Source organism: Ammospiza nelsoni, chromosome 32 (assembly GCF_027579445.1).
Source record: "Ammospiza nelsoni isolate bAmmNel1 chromosome 32, bAmmNel1.pri, whole genome shotgun sequence".
Taxonomy (NCBI): domain Eukaryota; kingdom Metazoa; phylum Chordata; class Aves; order Passeriformes; family Passerellidae; genus Ammospiza; species Ammospiza nelsoni.
This window is the reverse complement of record NC_080664.1, coordinates 1,850,573-1,874,848: the sequence shown is the minus strand read 5'-3', so window position 1 is coordinate 1,874,848 and position 24,276 is coordinate 1,850,573. Positions and strand designations below refer to the sequence as shown.

At 53.0% G+C, this 24,276-nt stretch overlaps 3 protein-coding genes across 4 annotated transcripts in view; 2 read left to right on the top strand and 1 right to left on the bottom strand.

The window, feature by feature from the left end:
* The first annotated feature begins 659 nt into the window (after positions 1-659).
* On the top strand, positions 660-10,850 carry SMAGP (small cell adhesion glycoprotein). Of its 2 annotated transcripts, none has more exons than XM_059491318.1 (4): positions 660-732; positions 4,481-4,553; positions 4,645-4,719; positions 8,531-10,850. In XM_059491318.1, the coding sequence occupies exons 2-4, from the start codon at positions 4,523-4,525 to the stop codon at positions 8,692-8,694; spliced, it is 270 nt and encodes an 89-aa protein (XP_059347301.1). In that variant the 5' UTR covers positions 660-732; positions 4,481-4,522; the 3' UTR covers positions 8,695-10,850. The 2 variants fall into 2 exon arrangements, with proteins under 2 accessions (XP_059347301.1, XP_059347302.1); XM_059491319.1 differs by lacking the exon at positions 660-732 and adding an exon at positions 4,026-4,127.
* A 2,090-nt stretch (positions 10,851-12,940) lies between these two features.
* DAZAP2 (DAZ associated protein 2) lies at positions 12,941-18,307 on the bottom strand. The gene is made up of 4 exons (XM_059491154.1): positions 18,295-18,307; positions 17,278-17,378; positions 15,905-16,132; positions 12,941-13,166 (listed from the first exon to the last, which is right to left on the bottom strand). Exons 1-4 carry the CDS (start codon positions 18,305-18,307, stop codon positions 13,041-13,043), a joined length of 468 nt encoding a protein of 155 aa, XP_059347137.1. The 3' UTR covers positions 12,941-13,040.
* Positions 18,306-24,276, top strand: part of POU6F1 (POU class 6 homeobox 1) — a 49,725-nt gene continuing 43,754 nt past the window's right edge. Inside the window, 1 exon segment of the mRNA XM_059491153.1 lies at positions 18,306-18,385. Coding sequence (XP_059347136.1) covers positions 18,306-18,385 — 80 coding nt within the window.

Sequence of the window (24,276 nt, the reverse complement as noted above, 5' to 3'; positions counted from 1 at the left end):
GGTGGAAAAATCCCAAATCTCCATCTGGGATTGCGGAGGGGTCCGGGGGGGACCCCACCGGTGGATTTGGGGTGGCTGAGGGGTGTAGGGGAGGGAGGTTGGGGGTTGTCATTCTCTGTCCCGCTCCAACACCCGTGACTCGGGGAAAAGGCGTCGAACCTGTTCCGCCAGCTCCCGGAAAATTCGCTGTCATGCCAAAAAACCCCCAAAACCGCCCAAATTTCCCCTCCCGTGATCCAGAATTCCCCAAATCTCCGCGATGATGGGTTTGCCCCGCAGCCAGCGAGGGGTTAAACGGGGGAGGGAGGATCCTGGGGAGGTTGATCCTCATTCCAGCCGAACTGGAAAGGTGAGGTAGGACCAGGGCAACGCCTTCACCTGGAGCCGCACATGGTGCCGGCAGGTAAGAGCTGCAGGAGTGGGAATTGGATCCCGGGATGTCTCTTCCCCCGAAATTCCCGATCCTGGGGGCTTCAGGGGGCAAATCCCCGGCACAGGGATCCGGACACGGCGGCACCGCAGCCCTGCAGTGAGGGACGGGGTGCGCGGCCGGTCCGGGGGTGAAGCCGGAATGTCGGGGCTCGGCCGGGCGTTTTCCAGCGGGATTTGGGGTGGGAGGGGAGGAAAAGGCCGGATCCTGCCACAGGGAGAGGCTGAAAGCAGGAAATCCGGCAGGAAAGCTGAGGGGGAAACAAGGGGAGCAAAGTGCCGCTCCCAGGGGATCATCCCGAGGTGAGGGACAAGAAACGAGGGCGAGCAGGAAATCCCGCAATCCGCCCGCTGGGGAGGGGACGGGGCGGCTCTAAAGGGGCTGCGGAGCACCCCAAAAGAATCCGGGGGGGATGGTTTGGTGATCCCATCCTCCATCCACCGGGAGTGGGAATGGAGGGGCTGCAAAGGCGCTGCCGAGCACTCCTAAAAATCTGTAGGGACGGTTTGCTCCTCTCCCGTCATCCAGGTTCTGGGAATGGGGATGGGAATGGGGATAGGGGGGCTGTAAAGGCGCTGCCGAGCACCCCTAACAAATCTATAGGGACGGTTTGTTCCTCTCGTCGTCCAAGCTCTGGGAACGGGCACGGGAAAGGGAATTGAGGGGCCGTAAAGGCGCTGCGGAGCACCCCTAAAAATCTGTAAGGACGGTTTGTTCCTATCCCGTCATCCAGGCTCTGGGAATTGGGATGGGAATGGGGATAGGGGGGCTCTAAAGGTGCTCCCAAGCACCCCTAAAAATCTGTAGGGACGGTTTGTTCCTCTCCTGTCATCCAGACACCGGGAATGGGGATGGGAACTGGGGGGCTGTAAAGGCGTTCCCAGCACACATAAAAATCTGTAGGGCCGGTTTGCTCCTCTCCCCTCATCCAGGGAACGGGAGTGGGGATGGGGATAGGGATGGGAATGGAGGAGTTGTAAAAGTGCTGCCAAGCTCCCCTAAAAAAATCTGTAGGGACGATTTGTTCCTCTCCCATCATCCAGGCACCGGGAACGGGGATGGGGATAAGGGGGCTGTAAAGGCGCTGCCGAGCACCCCAAACAAATCTGTAAGGACGTTTTGGTCCTCCCATCATCCAGGCACCGGGAACGGGAATGGGGATAGGAATGCAGGAGCTGCATCCCCGGCGCTCCTGGAAGGAGTTTTTGGGATCAGAGCGGCCGAGCGGGGCAGGGTTTCCCTTGGGAACGGCTCTGGAGCCGCTCGGCCGGAGCGCAGGAATGAGGAAGATGAGGAGTTTTTCGCAAGCCTGTTGTAAAAACACATTTAAATCCATCGGGATGGGAATGATTCACTGCGGCTGCCAGCCCCCTCCTTCCGGGCTGGATCCCGGCCTGGCACTGCCAGAAATTCCGGGGTTTTGGGAAGCACCGGGGCCTTTCCGCAGGGTGGGATCCGTGGGGAGCATCCCTGTCCTGGAGAGAGCAGGAGGAGCTCCCCTTCCACCACCACGCGTGGTTGGATGGAAATCAAACTCTTCCCTCAGACAAATTCGGGTTAAACCTTTGGTGAGTCCAGCACTCCAGTCCTCGGGCTCTGTGGGGTCCCAGGGTTGCGTTTTGTGGGTGCCAGGGTTGCGTTTTTGGGGTGCTGGGGCCCAGAACTGGTTGGTGTTCCTCACTGGCAATGCCAAACTCTTCCCAAAAAACCTTTCCCAAAGCTCAGCCCTGCCCCTGTTCCACCCAGCAGCGCCTTTTCCTCTTCTTCTCTTAAACCCCAGTTTATTTTGGGGGATTTAATCCCGATTTTTGCTCTGAAGCCGCCCGGGAGCAGCAGCTGCTCCGTGGGAAGGTCGAGGGTGGCTTTGGAGAGCTCTGCTGGGGGAGCTCGACAGCAAAGTTGGGCTTAATGAGGGGCTGGGTTAAAGCAAAACCGGGTTTAAGACAAAACTAAATTGAAAATGAAACTGTTTAAAGCACAACTTGGTGTCATTCAAAGTTGGGTTTAAAGCAAAACCGGGTTTAAAGCAAAACTGAATTGAAAACGAAACTGTTTAAAGCACAACTTGGTGTCATTCAAAGTTGGGTTTAAAGCAAAACCGAGTTTTAAACAAAGCTGGGATTAAAGCAGCTCTGGATGTAATGTAAATCTGTGTTTAAAGCAAAATCGTGTCTAAAGCAAACTCAGTTTAAAGGAAAGCTGGTTTTAAGGCAAAATCAGGTTTAATTCAAAGCTGGGTTTAATGAAAAGCTGGACCTTGAAGTGAAATTGAGTTTAAAGCAAAATGAGTGTAAAGCGAAACTAAGTTTAAAGAAAAACTGGGTTTAACATAGGACTAGACTAAAGTAAAATCAGGCTTAAAGCAAAATTGTGCTGGAAATAAAATTGTGTTTAATGCAAAGCTGGGTTTAAAGCAAAGCTGCGTTTAAGAAAAAAAAATCGGGTTTAAAAGGAAATTGGGATTAAAGAAGAGTTTGGTTTCAAGCAAAGCTGGGTTTAAAGCTAAACAAGGTTTAAAGTGAAACAGGCTTAAAACAAAACAAGGTTTTAAAGCAGAACTGTTCTTACAGCAAAACCGGGTTTAAAGCAAAGCTGGGTTTAGAGTACAGTTGGGTTTAAAGCGGAGCTGATTTAAGAAAAACTGAGTTTAAGGAGCAGCTGCTGCCAGCCCGAGCCGGGCTTTGCCTGCTCGGGTCCCGCCCTCCCTGAGCCCTGCGGGACGGGAACGGGCACGGCCCGAGCTCCCGGGGACCCCAGACCCAAATTCCCGGAGCGCCCCCAGCCCCAATTCCCGCCTCCCTCACAGACCCAATTCCCGGCTGGCCCCCAGCCCCAGTTCCTGCCTCTCCCCAGCCCCAATTCCCACCTCCCCCAGCCCCAATTCCCGGCGCCCCCCAGCCCCAATTCCCGGCTAGCGCCCAGCCTCAGTTCTCGGGGCTCCCCCAGACCCAATTCCCAGCTCTCCCAGCACCAATTCCTGGCTCCCCCAACCCCAATTCCCGGGGCCTCCTCAGCCCAAATTCCTGCCTCCCCCAGCCACAATTCCCGGCGCCACCAGACCCAATTCTCGGGGCTCCTCCAACCCCGATTCCCAGAGCTTTTCCAGCCTCAATTCCTGGAGCTCCCCCAGACCCAATTCCCGCCTCTCCCCAGTCCCAATTCCCGCCTGGCCCCCAGACCCAATTCCCAGCTCCCCTAAACCAAATTCCCGCCTCCCCCAGCCCCAATTCCCAGGGCTCCCCCAGACCAAATTCCCGGGACCCCCAAACCCAACTCCCGGGGGTCCCCCAGACCAAATTCCCGGCTCCCCCAGCCCCAATTCCCGGGACCCCCAAACCCAACTCCCGGGGGTCCCCCAGACCAAATTCCCGGGTCCCCCCAGCTCCAGTTCCCGGCTTCCCCAGCCCCAGCTCCCAGTCCCAATTCCCGGGGCTCCCCCAAACCAAATTCCCGGCTCACCCAGCCCCAATTCCCGGCGCCCTCAGCCCAAAATTCCCGCTCCCGGCCCGGCCGTGGCCCCGCCCCGCTCCTGCCCCGCTCCCGCCGCTCGATTTCCTCTTTTTTTAAAAAAAAAAAAAAAAACCAAACAAACGGGATCGGATTCGCTCCGACCGCGCTGAGTCACGGAACGCCCGCGCCCCGGAGCCACCACCGGGACATTCGGGGGGCCCGGGGGTCCCCATCGGGCACGGCCAAGGTGGGACGGGCAATTCCCGAGCTCCGGCCCCGCATTTTGGGGCATTTTCAAGGACTTTCAGGCACTTTGAAGCTCTCGAAATTTAGGAGTGAATCCAGCCAGGGGCTGGCTCTTCCCTGTCCCGGCTGCGACCCCAGCCCCAGTAATTCCAGTGCGTTACTGGTGCTGCACCACCCCCCTCGTGCTGCAAGTTTTGGGGTGGTTTGGGGGGGAAATCACGACTTTTATCGCTATTTTTGGTAATTCCGAAGGAATCCCGAGCCTCACCTGGAAGGAGGGATCTCATCCCCACCTGAGCACAGGTGGTGGGGCACTGAGCGGGAATTCACCGCTTTTGTCGCTATTTTTGGCAGCTCTGAAGGACCCCAACCCTTCCCCTGGAAGGCGCCGATGCGATGGAGGGAGATCGGCCCCACCTGAGCTCAGGTGAGCACCTGGAGCGGCTCCTCCGGGCTCTCCCCACCTTCTCCCCCCGCTCAGCCCTCCCTGACCCCCCTCTCTCCCTGTGCCGAGGAAGACCCGACCACGCCGTACCTGAGGAAGGCTCCGACCCCTCCTGGCCATGAGGCCGCCGACACCGCCGTGATCGCAGGTGAGGCCGGGCTGCTCCGGCTGAGTTATAAATTAATAAAACAATTTGATTAATAAGGAGGATTTATCCCAGAATTACAGTACAATGGTAAAAAAGCCACAAGCAAAGCTCAGATCAGAGCAGAACCAGGTTGGGTGACACAGGGGGGGCACTCTGGCTCCTCTCCTCTGGGCATCACCCACAGAAAACTCTCACAAAGTCTTTTTATACATTTCCAAGCTCCGAGGGTTTCTTGCTTTCTTATCATTGATCTTATCTTTTTAGCATCTTCATGTAGTTTTTCCTTTCTTGCTGAGAGTTTCCCAAAACTGGTAAATAATTCACCTTGTTAGAGGGAAATCTCCTGCAATATTGATTCTAGGAGACACAGATTTATCTTATTGATGGTGCACATCGAATGCACATTGCTGGGGTTTGGTCAGAGGAATAATCCTGTGGAATCAACATTTCCTTCAGGCTGGGATTTTGGTGCACATCGCTGTAATCTCATCAGAGGGAATTTCCCAAAGCCTCTTTTGATATGCCAGGATTTCCATCAGGTGGGATTATTGCGGCCTCAGCACGAATTTATACATATCATCTATTACAGGCTGTGTTATAAATTAATTAAACAATTTGATTAATAAGGAGAATTTATCCCAGAATTACAATACAATGGTAAAAAGGCCACAAGCAGAGCTCAGATCTGCACTGACCCAGGTTGGGTGACACAGGGGGGGCACTCTGGCTCCTCTCCTCTGGGCATCACCCAGAGAAAACTTTCATAAAGTCTTTTTATTAATTTCTAAGCTCCAAGGGTTTCTTGCTTTCTTATCATTGATCTTATCCTTTTAGCATCTTCATGTAGTTTTTCCTTTCTTGCTGAGAGTTTCCCAAAACTGGTAAATAATTCACCTTGTTAGAGGAAAATCTGCAATATTGATTCTAGGAGACACAGATTTATCTTATTGATGGTGCACATCGAATGCACATTGCTGGGGTTTGGTCAGAGGAATAATCCTGTGGAATCAACATTTCCTTCAGGCTGGGATTTTGGTGCACATCACTGTAATCTCATCAGAGGGAATTTCCTGAACCCTCCTTTGGTGTGCCAGGATTTCCATCAGGTGGGATTACTGTAGTCTGTAATGGATGATATGTATAAATTCCTGCTGAGGCTACAGTAATCTCACCTGATGAAAATCCTGGCATACCAAAGGAGGCTTTGGGAAATTCCCTGTGTTAGGAAAATTCATCCACGAACATCAGAGGTTTATGTCCAAAGAGGAGCCAGAGGAATCCTTTTGCTTTATTCCAATAAAGGGAGAGGCCATGGGGCATTGCCCTGGGATCTCTCAGATTTCTGGAGGACACAGCCTCCTTTATATCCCAATTTCCCTCTCTTTTCCACCATTTCTGAGGTACTTGAGAGGTTCAGACTCCCCAGAACACCTGATACCAAAGATTCCCCTCTAACACACAACCCTCCCTTTTAATTTTTAATTCTTATGGAATTTAGGGGTTTTTCTTCCCCATTGTTTCTTTCATCTCTCAATGTCTAATTTCATTTATCAGACATTTTATTTCAATGTCTAATTTCATGTATCAGCAAACCTAAAGTTTATTTGTAAGAGCAAATCTCATTTTCCATTCATCAATCAGTGCAATCCTTCCCATTGTTTCTTTTATCTCCCAGTGCTGGTTTTATCCACCAGCAGACTCACAGCTTGTTTGGAAAGACAAATCCCTCATTCCTCTCACCTCTGATGAGATTACAGTGATATGCACCAAAATCCCAGCCTGAACATTCATCTCCAGAAATGTTAATTCCACAGGATTATTCCTCTGACCAAACCCCAGCAATGTGCATTCAATGTGCATCATCAATAAGATAAATCTGTGTCTCCTAGAATGTTCATTGCAGGAGATTTCCCTCTAACAAGGTGAATATTTACCATTTTTGGGAAACTTTCAGCAAAAGCAGCAGCAAGAAAGGAAAAACTACATGAAGATGCTAAAAGGATAAGATCAATGATAAGAATGCAAGAAACCTTCTCCAAAGCTTGGAAATTTAGAAAAAGACTTTGTGAGAGTTTTCTGTGGGTGATGCCCAGAGGAGAGGAGCCAGAGTGTCACCCAGCCTGGGTCAGTGCTGATCTGAGCTTTGCTTGTGGCCTTTTTACCATTGCATTTTAATTCTGGAATTGTGAAAAATGCCAATCACTTGTTTTTAAATTTTTAAAAGTTTAATAGTAGTAAAATGGGTATAACAATAGCAATGTCGTTAGAGTAATAATAATTTGGACAATTTAGATTAGGACAGTATGAGACAATAAAAACAAAGAGTTACAGACAGTCCAGGTACCTCTTCTGGGCAAAACAAGCCTGAAAAATGACCCAGGTTCAAAGGAGCAGCAACCACGGGCTCAGGGAGTTCTGTGGGAGCTGGTGCTGCATTCAGAGGCCTGTGGGCCAGAATAAAGCCCTGCATCCAAACCCTCCATCAGAACCGACTCCTTTCCTTCACCATGGCCTTAAAGCTTCTCTGGCAGAGGGAAACCTGAGGAGCAGCCCCTGTTATGGGGAGAAGCTCCATCCCAGCACCACCAGAGCTCCTGCAGGCCTGGACTTGTCCCCACGGGCCCAGCTGCAGCACCCAGCCAGCCCAAAGTGTCTGTGGGGTGAAACACCACACACCCAGCCAGCCCAAAGTGTCTGTGGGGTGAAACACCACACACCCACAGCCAAAAGTGTCTGTGGGGTGAAACACCACACACCCACAGCCAAAAGTGTCTGTGGGGTGAAACACCACACACCCAGCCAGCCCAAAGTGTCTGTGGGGTGAAACACCACACACCCACAGCCAAAAGTGTCTGTGGGGTGAAACACCACACACCCAGCCAGCCCAAAGTGTCTGTGGGGTGAAACACCACACACCCACAGCCAAAAGTGTCTGTGGAGTGAAACACCACACACCCAGCCAGCCAAAGGTGTCTGTGGGGTGAAACACCACACACCCACAGCCAAAAGTGTCTGTGGGGTGAAACACCACACACCCAGCCAGCCCAAAGTGTCTGTGGGGTGAAACACCACACACCCACAGCCAAAAGTGTCTGTGGAGTGAAACACCACACACCCAGCCAGCCAAAGGTGTCTGTGGGGTGAAACACCACACACCCAGCCAGCCCAAAGTGTCTGTGGGGTGATCCAGGTACAAAAAGTGTCTCTGGGGTGAAATACCACACATCCAGCTGGCCAAAATTGTCTCAGGGTGAAACACCACTGTGACAGTATTCACAGGGGTTCTTGGATGAGGGAAGAGATGAGGATCTGACTCCATGTTTCAGAAGGCGTGATTTATTATTTTATGATATATATTACACTAAAACTGTACTAAAAGAATAGAAGAAAGGATTTCATCAGAAGGCTAGCTAAGAATAGAATAGCAAAGAAGGATAACAAAGGTTTGTGGCTTGGACTCTCTGTCCGAGCCAGCTGGGCAGTGATTGGCCATTAATTACAAACATCTAACATGAAACCAATCCCATATGCACCTGTTGCGTTCCACAGCAGCAGATAATCAACGTTTACATTTTGTTCTTGAAGCCTCAGCTTCTCAGGAGGAAAAATCCTGAGGCAAGGATTTTTCATAAAAGACGTCTGCAACACACCACACACCCAGCTGGCCAAAAGTGTCTCTGGGGTGAAATCACTACAGTTGCCACTTTTGGTTCAGCACCAAGGGCCAGACAAGCTCAGGCACATCCCATTCTGGCAATATTGGTAATTATCCCAATACATCTCACGTGTCACACCTGTGCTTGCCCTGCAGTGGTGATCACCCTGGTGTTCCTGACTCTGCTCACCGTGCTGGTGGTGATTGGGATTTACCTGTACCGGAACCAGGGCTCCTACCTCACCTACGAGCAGCCCGAGCCCGACGCCACCCCGAGGGAGGAGCCTCCAGCCAAGGACAAGGAGGAATATTTCATCTAAGGACACGCCTGGGATCCACACAGATCCCAAAATCCCCTGGAGATGGAGGATTCTATGAATTTTCAGGAGTTAGGATGCTATCTGAATTCCCTGCCATCAGGGATCTGCTCAAATTTCCTGGAGTTGAAATATCCTGGAGCTGAGGATCTGCTGAAATTCCCTGGAGGTGGGGGATCTTCCTAAGTGGGATCTGCCTCAAACCCCTGGATTTGGGGCTTTACCTACATTTCCTGGCTTTGGGGTTCTGCCTAAATTCCCTGGATTTGGGGATCCACCTAAATTGGAAACCTCCCTAAATTCCCTGGGGCTGAGGTTCTGCCTAAATATCCTGGAGCTGGGATCTGCCTGAATCTCATGGAGCTTGTGATCTCTCTAAATTCCATGGAGCTGGGCCTCTACTTGCATTTCCTGGATTTGGGGTTCCACCTAAATTGGAAACCTGCCTGAATTCCCTGGGGTTCTGCCTAAATATGCTGGAGCTTGTGATCTCCCTAAATTCCCTGCAGATGGAGGCCTATGTGAATTTTCAGGAGTTAGGATGCTACCTGAATTCCCTGGCATCAGGGATCTGCCCAAATTTCCTGGAGTTGGGGAGGCACTGAAATATGCCACAGCTCAGGATCTGCTGAAATGTTTTGGAGGTGGGGGATCTTCCTAAGTGGGATCTGCCTCAATCCCCTGGATTTGGGGCTTTACCTACATTTCCTGGCTTTGGGGTTCTGCCTAAATTCCCTGAATTTGGGGATCCATCTAAACTGGAAACCTCCCTAAATTCCCTGGGGCTGAGGTTCTGCCTAAATATCCTGGAGCTGGGATCTGCCTGAATCTCATGGAGCTTGTGATCTCTCTAAATTCCATGGAGCTGGGCCTCTACTTGCATTTCCTGGATTTGGGGATCCACCTAAATTGGAAACCTGCCTAAATCCCCTGGGGTTCTGCCTAAATATGCTGGGGCTTGTGATCTCCCTAAATTCCCTGCAGATGGAGACCTCTATGAATTTTCAGGAGTTAGGATGCTATCTGAATTCCCTGGTATCGGGGATCTGCTCAAATTTCCTGGAGTTGGGGAGGCACTGAAATATCCCAGAGCTCAGGATCTGCTGAAATTTTTTGGAGGTGGCGCATCTTCCTAAGTGGGATCTGCCTCAATCCCCTGGGGCTCCACCTGCATTTCCTGGCTTTGGGGTTCTCCCTAAATTCCCTGAATTTGGGGATCCTCTTAAATTAGAAACTGCCTAAATTCCCTGGGGTTCTGCCTAAATATCCTGGAGCTGGGATCTGCCTGAATGCCTGGAGCTGGGATCTCCCTAAATCCCCTGGAGCTGGGGCTCTACCTGCATTTCCCACATTTGGGGTTCTGCCTAAATTCCCGGGATTTGGGGATCCACCTAAATTGGAAACCTGCCTAAATCCCCTGGGGTTCTGCCTAAATATGCTGGAGCTTGTGATCTCCCAAATTCCTTGGAGATGGGGGTCTACATGAATTTTCAGGAGTTAGGATACTACCTAAATTCTCTGGCATCAGGGATCTGCTCAAATTTCCTGGTGTTGGGGATGCACTGAAATATCCCAGAGCTGAAGATGTGCTGAAATTTTTTTGAGGTGGCGCATCTTCCTAAGTGGGATCTGCCTCAATCCCCTGGGGCTCCACCTGCATTTCCTGGCTTTGGGGTTCTCCCTAAATTCCCTGAATTTGGGGATCCTCTTAAATTAGAAACTGCCTAAATTCCCTGGGGTTCTGCCTAAATATCCTGGAGCTGGGATCTCCCTAAATCCCCTGGAGCTGGGGCTCTACCTGCATTTCCCGCATTTGGGGTTCTGCCTAAATTCCCTGGATTTGGGGATCCACCTAAATTGGAAACCTGCCTAAATCCCCTGGGGTTCTGCCTAAATATGCTGGAGCTTGTGATCTCCCAAATTCCTTGGAGATGGGGGTCTACATGAATTTTCAGGAGTTAGGATGCTACCTAAATTCTCTGGCATCGGGGATCTGCTCAAATTTCCTGGAGTTGAAACATCCCAGAGCTGAGGATCTGCTGAAATTCCCTGGAGGTGGGGGATCTTCCTAAGTGGGATCTGCCTCAACCCCCTGGAGCTCTACCTGCATTTCCTGGCTTTGGGGTTCTCCCTAAATTCCCTGGATTTGAGGATCCATTTAAATTAGAAACTGCCTAAATTCCCTGGGACTGAGGTTCTGCCTAAATATCCTGGAGCTGGGATCTGCCTGAATCTCATGGAACTTGTGATCGCTCTAATTCTATGGAGCTGGGCCTCCACTTACATTTCCTGCATTTGGGGTTCTGCCTAAATTACCGGGATTTGGGGATCCACCTAAATTAGAAACTGCCTAAATTCCCTGGGGTTCTGCCTAAATATCCTGGAGCTTGTGATCTCCCTAAATTCCCTGCAGATGGAGACCTCTATGAATTTTCAGGAGTTAGGATGATACTTGAATTCCCTGGCATCAGGGATCTGCTCAGATTTCCTGGAGTTGGGGATGCACTGAAATATCCCAGAGCTGAGGATCTGCTGAAATGTTTTGGAGGTGGGGGATCTTCCTAAGTGGGATCTGCCTCAATCCCCGGGGGCTCCACCTGCATTTCCTGGCTTTGGGGTTCTCCCTAAATTCCCTGAATTTGGGGATCCACCTAAATTGGAAAGCTGCCTGAATTCCCTGGGGTTGAGGTTCTGCCTAAATATCCTGGAGCTGGGATCTGCTTGAATCTCCTGGAGCTTGTGCTCTTCCCTAAATTCCCTGGAGCTGGGCTTCTACCTAAAGCTGAGGATCTACAGGCTGATTTTATTTGGTTTGAATTTATTTTTTCTTCCTTAATTTATGAAGCCAACCATGGAAGAATATGTGGGTGCCGAGACCAGGAAAAACCCCAAATACCCCCCAAAAAAATAATAAGAGGAAGTTCCCAACGCAGCAGGAAAAAGGAAAGAAGTGAGGAAACCCCAGCTGGCAGCAGCCAAAGGGGTTCTCAGAGGCCCAACAGAAATTTGTCACTTCATTTAAATTTTCAAAATAATCTTTATTTTTGGTTTTTAGTATAAAAATCCACAAGTTCAGTGCAGCACAGAGAGTCCGAGAGCCCTTGGGAACAGTCAGGGATGGTCACACACACACAGAACACAGATTCAGATTAAAGTGAAATATTTAAGATAAAATAAAAGCGAATCTGAGCTCTTTCTTCATCAAGTAACAACCAAAAAGAAGTAAAACACCCGACTGAGGATCCCTGAAGTGCTCCTCCCAAGCTTGTGGAGGTTTGGTTATCAATGCATTGATAAACCCATTGATAAACCCATTCACAAATACCCCATTCATAAAAACCCACCTACAACCACCCCATTAATAAAAAAATCCATTTGCAACCACCCCATTCATAAAAATCCATTTACAAACATTCCATTCACAAAAAAATTCCTCCATAAACCACCAATTTACACCTCATTGATAACCCCATTGATAAACCCCAAACCATCCCAACCCTAAAGAGGGAACCCAAGGGATTTGGGCGCTCCCTGAGAGTTCCTACCCCGGCACAGATGGAAACAGCCTCTCGGATTTAAGGAATTTGGGTGTTAAAAGACCAGGTTCGAGTTAAACCCAAGCGTTTGCTAATTAAGCATTAATTAAACCTGGCTCTAGCTGGAACGGGGAGGATCCCACGGGAGAGGCAGCGCGGCCCTGGCACCGCTCATGGCTTTGATTGGAGCTGAAGTGCAAAAAATCCAAAATTACTGGGAGGGGGTTCAAAAAAATCCCAGGACAGAGTTCCTGGAGGAAAAGGTGGGAGAGGGTGACGGGGAACCTCGGGAGAGGCCAGGAGGGGCTCAGGTTTTGCCTCTGGGGAGGAAATTTTGCTTCTGGGGAGGGAATTTTGCCTCTGGGAAAGGAATTTTGCCTCTGAGGATGAGATTTTTGGCTCTGGGAAAGGGATTTTGCTTCTGGGAAGAGAATTTTGTCTCTGGAGAGGAGAATTTTTCTGTTTCCTACCCCAAACGCACCTTTCCCAAAAAGAAGAGAACCCCGGATGGCTCTAGCAGAGGGATGAGGGGGTGTGGAAGGGGAAATCCCTCCCCAGGGCTTAATTAAGCCATTCATTAATTAGAGCTGCATATAAATGAGGAAGGGGCGGGGCTGAACTCACCCCCATTTGTGAATGAACCCCCCAAGTGACCAAACCCCTCCCCGCTGTCACCCCCTCGTGTCACCTGTGTGTGTGGGGGGGGGGGGGGGGGGGGGGGGGGGGTCCCTCCCACCTCTGGGGTCCCGGGGGGGAGGGGCTGAACGGGGGGGACCCCAAAGGGTCAGGGGGGACCCCAGCCCCGGCCCCCCCTCACCAGAGGCCGAAGCCGCCCCCGTTTCCCCCCGGGACGCGCCCCTTGCGCGGGGGCAGCAGGACGGCGGCTCCGGGCGGCACCGGCACCGGGGCGGCAACCGGGGGGCACCCGGCGGGCGGCGGCTGCAAGGAAACAGCGACGGGTCACTGTCGCGATAGGGGACGGGTCACTGTTGCGATAGGGGAGGGGTCACTGTCGCGATATGGGAGGGGTCACTGTCGCGATAGGGGAGGGGTCACTGTCATGATAGAGGACGGGTCACTGTCGCGATAGGGGAGGGGTCACTGTCACCACAGGGGACAGGTCACTGTCGTGACATGGGGACGGGTCACTGTCATGACATGGGATGGGTCACTGTTGTGATAGGGGACCGATCACTGTCATGATAGGAGACAGGTCACTGTCACGACATTGGGACAGGTCACTGTCATGACAGGGTGACAGCCAAGGTCACTGTCACAACAGGGGACAGGTCACTGTCGTGACAGGGGATGGGTCACTGTCGTGACAGGTGGACAGCCAAGATCACTGTCACAACAAGGGACAGGTCACCATCATCATAGGGGACAGGTCACTGTAGTGACAGGGGATGGGTCACTATCGCGATAGGGGATGGACCACTGTCGTGACAGGAGATGGGTCACTGTCATGACAGGGGGACAGACAAGTTCAGCATCGCAACAGCAGCGGGGGCAAGGCTGTGTGACAGGAGGGACACGAGGCCACTGTCACGACAGGACAGCCAAGGCCGGTGTCACACCCCAGGCGCGCTCCGGGCACACAGAGATGTCCCCAACCCCACTGAGGGACAGCGACAGGGCTGGGACACAGCCCTGAGCCACCCCCGAGGGCTGCGGCACCTGGCCTGGACACCTGTCACCTGTGCTGCCACATTGGGACACACTGTCACCTGTGCTGTCACCTGGGGACACACTGTCACCTGTCCCCAGGCTCCAGGTGGGATTTCCAGGGGAGCAGGAACCTCTGAGGCTCCGGGAGAGGGGAGCCAAGGGGGCCCAGGTGAGCAGGGCCAGGTGTGCAGGAACCTCCCCCAGCTCACAGGAAGTGCCCGGCCCAGGTGAGGGGTCAGGTGGGGTCAGGTGGGGTCAGATGAGGTCAGGTGGGGTTAGGTGGGGTCAGGTGGGGTTAGGTGGGGTCAGGTGAGGTCAGGTGGGGTCAGGTGAGGTCAGGTGAGATCAGGTGAAGTCAGATGAGGTCAGGTGAGGTCAGGGGCCCAAGACCCCCCTTGCCCTGCTCCCCCCAAGGCCACCCGTGATCCCAAACCCCACCTGGATGTGCCCAAAGCCACCTGGATGGGGCTGGGACTCACCTGGGCCAGGGCCAGGCCATCTTCTGGTCCCTCCCCACCCAAATCCCCAAATCCCCCAGATCCACCTGCACTCCCTGGGTGCTGTCAGTGCCACCTGTCCCACCCCTTCCCACCAGTCCTAAACCCACAGATCCACCTGCACTCACCTGGATCCTGGCAGTGCCATCTGTCCCAAACCAACCCACCTGTCCCAAATCCCACAGATCCACCTGGTATCACCTGAAAGCTGCCAGTGCCACCCCAAAATTTCCCACCCCATCCCAAGCCCCACAGATCCACCTGCACTCACCTGGATCCTGACAATCCCACCTGTCCCAATCCCTCCCACCTGTGCCACCCCCCCAGATCCACCCACACTCAGTGGGATGCTGCCATTGTCACCTGTCCCAAACCCCCCCAACCTGTGCCAGCTCCCCAGTTCCACCTGCCCTCACCTCGATACTGCCAGTGCCACTTGTCCCAAACCTTCTCACCTGTCCTACCCCCCCAGATCCACCTGCACTCCCTGGGATGTTGCCCATGTCACCTGTCCCAAACATTCCCACCCAAATCCCCAAATCCCACAGACCCACCTGGTATGACCTGGATCCTGCCAGTCCCACCTGTCCCAAACCCTCCCATCTGTCCCAACCCCCCAGATCCACCTGCCCTCACCTGGGCGCTGGCAATCCCACCTGCCCCAACCCTTCCCACCTGTGCCAACCCTCCCCCCCTGTGCCAACCCTTCCCACCTGTGCCAACCCTTCCCACCTGCCCCAACCCTCCCCACCTGTGCCAACCCTCCCCACCTGCCCCAACCCTTCCCACCTGTGCCAACCCTCCCCCCCTGTGCCAACCCTCGCCCCCTGTGCCAACCCTTCCCACCTGTGCCCCCCCTTCCCACCTGTGCCCCCCCTTCCCACCTGCCCCAACCCTCCTCCCCTGTGCCAACCCTCCCCCCCTGTGCCAACCCTTCCCACCTGCCCCAACCCTCCCCACCTGTGCCAACCCTTCCCACCTGCCCCAACCCTCCCCACCTGTGCCAACCCTTCCCACCTGCCCCAACCCTCCCCACCTGCGCCAACCCTTCCCACCTGTGCCAACCCTCCCCACCTGCCCCAACCCTCCCCACCTGTGCCAACCCTTCCCACCTGTGCCAACCCTTCCCACCTGCCCCAACCCTCCCCACCTGTGCCAACCTCCCACCTGTGCCAACCCTTCCCACCTGTGCCAACCCTTCCCACCTGTGCCAACCCTTCCCACCTGCCCCAACCCTTCCCACCTGTGCCAACCCTTCCCACCTGCCCCAACCCTCCCCACCTGTGCCAACCCTCCCCACCTGTGCCAACCCTTCCCACCTGTGCCAACCCTCCCCTAACCTTTTCCACCCAAATCCCCAAACCCCCCAGATCCCCCCTGCCCTCACCTGGACGCTGCCAGTGTCACCTGTCCCAAACCCCACAGAGCCACCTGGTATCACCTGGACGCCGTCACTCACACCTGTCCCAAGCCCTCCCACCCATGCCACCCCTCAGCCGCCCCTGCCCTCACCTGGACGCCAGCGGTGCCACCTGTGCCCAGCCTGGCCGCGCTGCCCACGCCCCCCTCCAGCAGCAGAGCGGGTCCTGCCGGGTACACCTGGCCCAGGGGCACAAAGGCCACGGGGGAGGGCAGGGGCAGGGGCGGGGCCAGGGGCAGGTACAGGGACGCACCTGGGCACGCTGGGGACACGGGGGGGACACCAGCGGTGCCCAGGGGGACAAAGCTGAGGCGGTAGAGCTGCAAAAACAGCGAGGGCACACAGGTGTCACCCCCCAGACAGGTGTCACCCCCAGACAGGTGTCACCCCCCAGACAGGTGTCACCCTCACCCAGGTGTCACCCCCCAGACAGGTGTCACCCCCCAGACAGGTGTCACCCATACCCAGACAGGTGTCACCCACCCAGACAGGTGTCACCTCTACCCAGAGAGGTGTCACCCCCCCAGACAGGTGTCCCCACCCCCACACACAGGTGTCACCCACCAGACAGGTGTCACCCCCCCCACCCAGGTGTCACCCTCACCCAGACAGGTGTCACCCCCCAGACAGGTGTCACCCACCAGACAGGTGTCACCCCCACCCAGACAGGTGTCACCCCCCAGACAGGTGTCCCATGTGTCCTGATATTATCTATCCCATGTGTCCCATGTGTGCCATGTGTGCCACGTATCACACATGTCCTGTGTGTCCCACATGTCCGGTGTGTCTCACGTGTGCCATGTGTCCCATGTGTGTATATCCCATGTGTCCCGTGTGTCCCATGTGAGTGTCCCGTGTGTCCCGTGTGTCCCGTGTCAGTGTCCCGTGTGTCCCGTGTCAGTGTCCCGTGTGTCCCGTGTGTCCCGTGTGAGTGTCCCGTGTGTCCCATGTGTCCCGTGTGTGTGTCCCGTGTATCCTGTGTGAGTGTCTGTGTGTCCCGTGTGAGTGTCCCGTGTGTCCCGTGTGTCCCGTGTGTCCCATGTGAGTGTCCCGTGTGTCCCGTGTGTCCCGTGTGAGTGTCCCGTGTGTCCCATGTGAGTGTCCCATGTGTCCCGTGTGTCCCGTGTGTCCCATGTGAGTGTCCCGTGTGTCCCGTGTGTCCCGTGTGAGTGTCCCGTGTGTCCCATGTGTCCCGTGTGTGTGTCCCGTGTGTCCCGTGTGAGTGTCCCGTGTGTCCCATGTGAGTGTCCCGTGTGTCCCGTGTGTCCCGTGTGTCCCGTGTGTCCCATGTGAGTGTCCCGTGTGTCCCGTGTGTCCCGTGTGAGTGTCCCATGTGTCCCATGTGTCCCGTGTGTGTGTCCCGTGTATCCTGTGTGTCTGTGTGTCCCGTGTGTCCCGTGTGTCCCGTGTGTGTGTCCCGTGTGTCCCATGTGAGTGTCCCATGTGTCCCGTGTGTCCCACGTACCTCGGGGTAGGCGGGCTCAGGGCAGGGGGGCGGCTGCAGCAGGGGCAGAGCCGGGGGGTACCCGGGGGGGGCCGGGAACAGGGGCTGGGCTGGGAACGGCCCTGGGGGGACACGAACGGCTCAGGAGAGCCGGGACCGAGCCCAAAACTGCACTGACAGGAAAAGGCATCGGCCCCGCGCCCTGTGCCCACCCCGGGCATCACCCCCGTGCCCTGTGCCCCCCCAGGGCATCGGTGCCACCACTGCCCACCCTGTGCCCCCCAGGCAGCTCCCCCACGGCATCAGCCCGGCCTCAGTGTCCCCCCAATGCTGCCATCCCCCCACATCATGGCATCGCCCCTCACTCCCCGCAACGCCGCAGATTCACCCCTCGTGGTATCACACCCCCCCGCGCCCCCCCATGGTATCTCCCCCACCACAAATGCTCACACACTCCCTCTCCCCCCATGGTATCTCCCCCAAATCCTCACACCCCCCCTCTCGCCCCATGGTATCTCCCCCACAAATCCTCAGCCTCCCCCCCGCGCCCCCCCATGGTATCTCCCCCCTCCAAAAAACCCTCACATCCCCCCTCTCCCCCCCCCCATGGTATCTCCCCCAAAAAGCCTCAGACCCCCCACCAGCCCCCCCCATGGTATCTCCCTCCACAAATCCTCACCCCCCCCCCCCCACGCCTCCTCCATGGTATCTCCCCCAAATCCTCACACCCTCCCCCGTCACCCCCCCATGATATCTCCCCCCAAAAAACCCTCACACCCCCCTGTGCCCCCTTCTATGGTATCTCCCCCCAGGGTCCCACATCCCCCCGCGCTCCCTCCCCATGGTTTCTCCCCCAGCCCCGCCTCCCGGCTCAAAGCGAGGCTGAGCACGCATCTCTATGGCAACCCTGGCCACGCCGCCTCAGCCAACGCGACCCCCGCCCCTCAGGCGCCCTTAAAGGCGCCGCGGCCCCGGGCGGCGCTCCCGGCCGGGCCCGGCGGCTCCGCTGAGGGCACCGAGGGCCCGACCCGGCCTTGCCTTTGCCGTTCATGGCGGCGGCGGCTCCCGCGCGCACGGCGGGGAGCGAGGAGGAGGAGGAGGAGGAGGAGGAGGAGGCGGGGGGCGGCCCGTGGGGGAGGGTGAGGGACGGGGCAGGAAGCGGGACAGGAAGCGAACGTGGTGACGTCATCGCGCTTGGGGCGGGGCCACGCGATCTTAAAGAGACCGCGGGAAAATGTGGAGGGGGGGAAATGAGGGAGGGTCCCAAAGGGGGCGGGGTCACGGGGGGGGAGGGGCTGGAGGGGAGGGGTCCCTAAAGGGGGTGTGGGGTCACTGAACGGGGTCTGGGGGCACTAAATGGGTCTGGGGGTCCTAAACAAAGTCTGGGGGCGCTAAATGGGTCTTGGGGTCCTAACTGGGTCTGGAAAATTTTGTTTAAAAATGAAATAAATCTCGAATATGGAGATACAGGAAATACTGGCAGAGAATAACAGAATTTTATATTTGAGCATTGTTAAGGATAAAAATTTAATGAGAATTTAATGTAAAGAATGTAACATAGCATTAGAATTTAGTATAAATTGCAGTTAAAATGAATATTTTTAAAGTATTTCTAAAATACATATGAAACCTTACATACCTCTGTATGTAATACATACTAGAACAATATGTAAATATAGTAAATTACATTAAAAATATTAATACAATAATTTCACACATTTAGAAATACAATTTATTTCTACAATATATAAAGAAATATTAATAAGAATTAATGAATAAAACATTATATAAATTATTGTAATAATATATTAGTACAAAAATAATAATTATGCATTAATATATAAATATATTACTTTGCAATATATTAATTTATGTATATATAAATATATAATATATAATACAAAATATATAATATATTTTTATATTTTATACTTCTTTTATATTTATTTTATATTTATATATTTAAATGTATGAACACATATTTAAATGTATAAAAGATAAGTATATAATATATATTTATATCCTATATAAAACATAAATGAATATATAATAAATAAATTAACTAAAATATAGTAAATAAAATAAATCTATTATATATAAATATATATTTAAATATATAAATATATACTATATAAAATATAAATATATAATAAATAAATAAAAATACAATAAATAAAACAAATATATAATATGTAAATATATGAACATATACGTATCTATAGTATAATATGAATATATGCCAATAACTATTTATATAAATGCCCAATATATGGCATAATAATATTATATATTAAAATATTCATTAAATCCTGATAAAGTAAGAGAACATATAGTACAAAAATATATATTATGTGTATCACACCTATATAAATACAATATTATTATATTTCTAAATAATAATAATAATAATAATAATAATAATAATAATAATAATAATAATAATGTTATAATATTCTCTATAAATAATCCCTAAATCTCTGTATGATTAAAGAGCTCCCTTAGATTGCGAAATGCCCTCGAAAGTCTCAAATTCCCAAATTCTCAAATATATATATAAATATATATATATATTACACAATATAAATATATATGAGATATGTTTATATAATTTAGTTAGTATAATTTATTGAATATGTATTATGTATATATTATATATTTGTGTATAGAAATATATATTCTATACATTCTATACATTCTTAAATGTAATATATATTATATATTATATATTATATATTATATATTATATATTATATATTATATATTATATATTATATATTATATATTATATATTATATATTATATATTATATATTATATATTATATATTATATGTTATGTGTTATATGTTATGTGTTATATGTTATATGTTATGTGTTATATATTATATGTAGTATAATATTAATATATGGCAACAATTTTTTATATAAATGCACAACACATAGCATAATAGTAAAATATATTAAAATATTAATTAAATCCTGATAAAATAAGAGAAAATATAGTACAAAAATGTATATAATGTGTATCACACCTATATTTTTTAATCATTATTATCATGATTATTATTATCATTGTTGTTATTATTATTATCATCATCATCATCATGTTAATATATATAGATAATTAATAAATCTCTGTATTATTAAGAGCCCCCTTAGGTTGTGAAATGCCCCTATAAGTCCCAAATTCCCATTTTTTGGGATTTTTTTCTCCCCTCATTCCGCCCCCACTGTCAGGACTCGAATCTCGCCTTTTCCTCCCGCTCATGAATAATGCAGCAGCTGCGGCATGAATATGCAAATGAGCCTGCTGGCCGTGGGGTGTGCTCATGAATAATTCATGAGGGGAAATTTTCCTCGCCCTCAGAAGGCGCAGAAATGGGAAAAAATCGGATTTATGGTTAAAGGGGGAGGGGGCGGCCGGGGGACCCCGAGCTGCGCTCAGACCCCGCCTGGAGACCCCAGACCCAGCTTAGGGACCCCCAGACCCATTTAGGGACCTTCAGACCCATTTAAGGACCCTCACACTTGTTTAGGAACCCCAGACACATTTATGGCCCCCAGACCCATTTAGGGACCCCTCTCCCCCTCCTCCCAGTCCCCCAGACCCAATTAGGAACCCCAGACCAAATTTAGGGACCCCCAAACTTATTTAGGGACCCCCAGACCCTTTTAGGGACCCCCAGACCCATTTAGAGACCCATCTCCCCCCCTCTGCAGTCCCCCAAACCTATTTAGAGACCCCAGACCCATTTAGGGACCCCCATACCCAGCTTAGGGACCCCAGATGCATTTAGGGAGCCCAGACCCATTTAAAGACCCCCACTCCCATTTAGGGACCCAAGACCCCTCCTAGAAACCTCCAGACCCCACCTAGGGACCCCCACACCCTTTTAGGGACCCCCAGACCCATTTAAAGACCCCCAGACCTATTTAGGAACCCCTCTACTCCCCTCCCCAGTCCCCCAAACCCGTTTAGGGACCCCAGACCCATTTAGGGGCGCCCCTCCCTCCATCCCCCGCAATCCCCCCCTCTGAGTCTTTGTTAATTAAAATCCGCCCCCCCACCCGAGCTGTTTTCCTCTCCCCGTACGCAAAAACCATTCGCGCTATGCAAATGTATGCAAATGAGGCCGGCATTTAACTAGCTGTAGGTATTTAACGATTCGGATTAAATATTCATAATCACGGCAGCGCGTATGCAAATGAGCCCTGCAGAACGGGGCCGCGGCCGCCAATAACAGGTGCACCTGGGCTAATTAGAATATTAATGAATATTAATGATATTCATGAGGAGGGGTCGGGCTGGCTCTGGGGTCATTAACGTTCGGTCCTGTCCCCTTTGTCCCCTCTCGTCTGGGGGGGCCTGGGGGGCTCCGAGATTGGGGGTTCAGGGGTTTTGGGGGCTCTGGAATTGGGGATTTGGGGTTTTGGGGGTCCTGGATTGGGGATCCAGGGTCTGGGGGGGTTCTGGCACTTTGAGGTTTGGGGTTTTGGGGGGTCTGGAATTGGGGATTTGGGGTTTTGGGGGGGTCTGGAATTGGGGATTTGGGGTTTGGGAGGGGTCTGGAATTGCGGATCCAGGGTTTTGGGGGGATTGTGGATTGTGGATTTGGGGTTTGGGGGGTCCTGGCACTCCGGAGTGTGGGGTTTGGGGGGCTCCGAGATTGGGGGTTCAGGGCTTTTGGGGGTCCTGGATTTGGGATCTGGTGTTTGGGGATCCGGGCTTTGAGGGGTCTTGGCACTCTGGGTCTGAGGTTTGGGGAGGTCCTGGATTGGGGATTTGGGGTTTGGGGGGTCCTGGATTGGGGATCTGGGGTTTGGAGGGGTCTGGAATTGGGCATCTGGGGTTTGGGGGGGTCTGGAATTGGAGGTCTGAGGTTTTGTGGGGGTCCTGGATTGGGGATCCGGATTTTGGGGGCTCCTGGCACTTCAGGGTCTGGCATTTGGGAGGTCCTGGATTCGGGATCTGGGGTTTGGGGGCTTCAGGATTGGAGATTTGGGGTTTGGGGGGTCCAGGATTGGGGATTCGGGGTTTGAGGGTCCTGGCACTTCGGGTCTGGGGTTTTGAGGGGTCTGGAATTGGCGGTCTGGGGTTTTGGGGACTCTGGATTGGGGATTTGGGGTTTGGGGGGGGTCTGGAATTGGCGATCTGGCTGTTGGGGGGGTCCTGGATGGGGGATCTGGGGTTTTGGGGGGTCCTGGCACTCCGGGGTGTGGGGTTTGGGGGGCTCCGGGATTGGGGGTTCAGGGGTTTTGGGGGGTCCTGGATTGGGGATTTGGGGTTTGGGGGTCTGGAATTGGCGGTCTGGGATTTGAGGGGTCCTGGCACTTCGGGGTCATGGTTTTGGGGGGTCCTGGATTGGGGATTCGGGGTTTTGGGGGTCCTGGCACTTCAGGGTCTGGGGTTTGGGGGGCTCCGAGATTGGGGGTTCAGGGGTTTTGGGAGTCCTGGATTTGAGATCTGCTGTTTGGGGTGTCCTGGATTGGGGATTTGGGGTTTGGGGGATCCTGGCACTTGGAGGCTGTGGTTTTGGGGGGGGGTCTCAGATTGGGGATACAGGGTCTGGGGGGGTTCTGGCACTTTGGGGTTTGGGGTTTTGGGGGGTCCTGGACTGGGAATTTGGGGTGTGGAAGGTCATTGATTGGGAATCCAGGGTTTTGGGAAGTCTGGAATTGGCAGTCTGGGGCTTGGGGGGTCCTAGATTGGGGATCTGGGGTTTGGGGGGTCCTGGCACTCTGAGTCTGGGGTTTTGGGGGATCCGGAATTGGGGATACGGGATTTGGGGGGGTCTGGAATTGGCGGTCTGGGGTTTGGATGATCCTGGATTGGGGCACTTCAGGGTCTGGGGTTTGGGAAGTCCTGGATTAGGGATTCAGGGTTTTGGGGGTCCTGGATTGGGGATCTGGGGTTTGGGTGGTCCTGGATTGAGGATCCAGGGTCTGGAGGGTCTTGGCACTTCGGGGTCTGAGGTTTGGGGGTCGTGGATTAGCGATTCAGGGTTTTGGGGGTCCTGGCACTTCGGGGCTGGGTTTGGGGGTTTCTGAGCTGGGAACCTCTGATTTGGGGGTCTTGGGGCTGGAGGTGGTTCTGGTGCTGGGGAGGGTCTCTGGGTTTTGGGGTTCCAGGGCTGAGGAGGCCTCTGCAGCTCGGGGGTCTCTGTTTCAGGGTTTCTAGTTCTGGGGGTGTCCCTGGTGCCTCAGACCCCGGGGGGGCTCTGGGGTGTCCCTCTGTTGTGGGGGGGGGGGGTATCGCTGGTTCGGGGGGGTCTTTGGGCCCGGGGACATCTCGGCAGCCTCTGGATTTTGGGGGTTCCCGGAGGGGTCTCCAGCTCTGGGGTCTCTCTGGGGGCGTCTGGCTCGGGGGTGTCCAGAGGGTGTCCAGGGGGGGTCTCGGGGGTCTCTATCCCATTGTGAGGGGGTCTCTGAATGGTCTCTGTGCCGAGGATCTCTGGGGTCATGGGATCTCTATCCCAGTGGGGGTCTCTGGATGGACTCGGGAGTCTCCCAGTGGTCACAGCGTCCCTGTCCCGGGGGTCTCTGATCCGGGAGTCTCTGGGGTCTCTATCCCGGGGTCCCTGTCCCGGGGATCTCTGGGGTCCCTCTCCCGTGGTCTCTGTCCCGGGCTCCTCTCCCGGGTCCCTCTCCCGGGGTCTCTGTCCCAGGGTCCCTGTCCCAGATTCCTCGCCCGGGGGTCTCGGGGGACCCTGTCCCGTGTCTCTCTCCCGGTGCTCCCGGTGGTTCCGGGGCTCCCGGGCTCTGTGCGACGGCACTCCCTGTCCCGGGTCCCTGCCCCGGGGGTCTCAGGGGTCTCTGTCCCAGGGTCTCTGTCCCAAGGTCTCTGTCTCGGAGTCTCAGGGGTCTCTGTCCCGGGTCCATGTCTCTGGTCCCTCTCTCGGGGTCCCTGTCCCGGGGCTCTCAGGGGTCCCTCTCCCAGTCTCTGTCCCTGGTCCCTCTCCCGCGGTCCCTGTCCTGGGGGTCTCGGGGGTCCCTGTCCCGTGTCCCTGTCCCGTGTCCCTGTC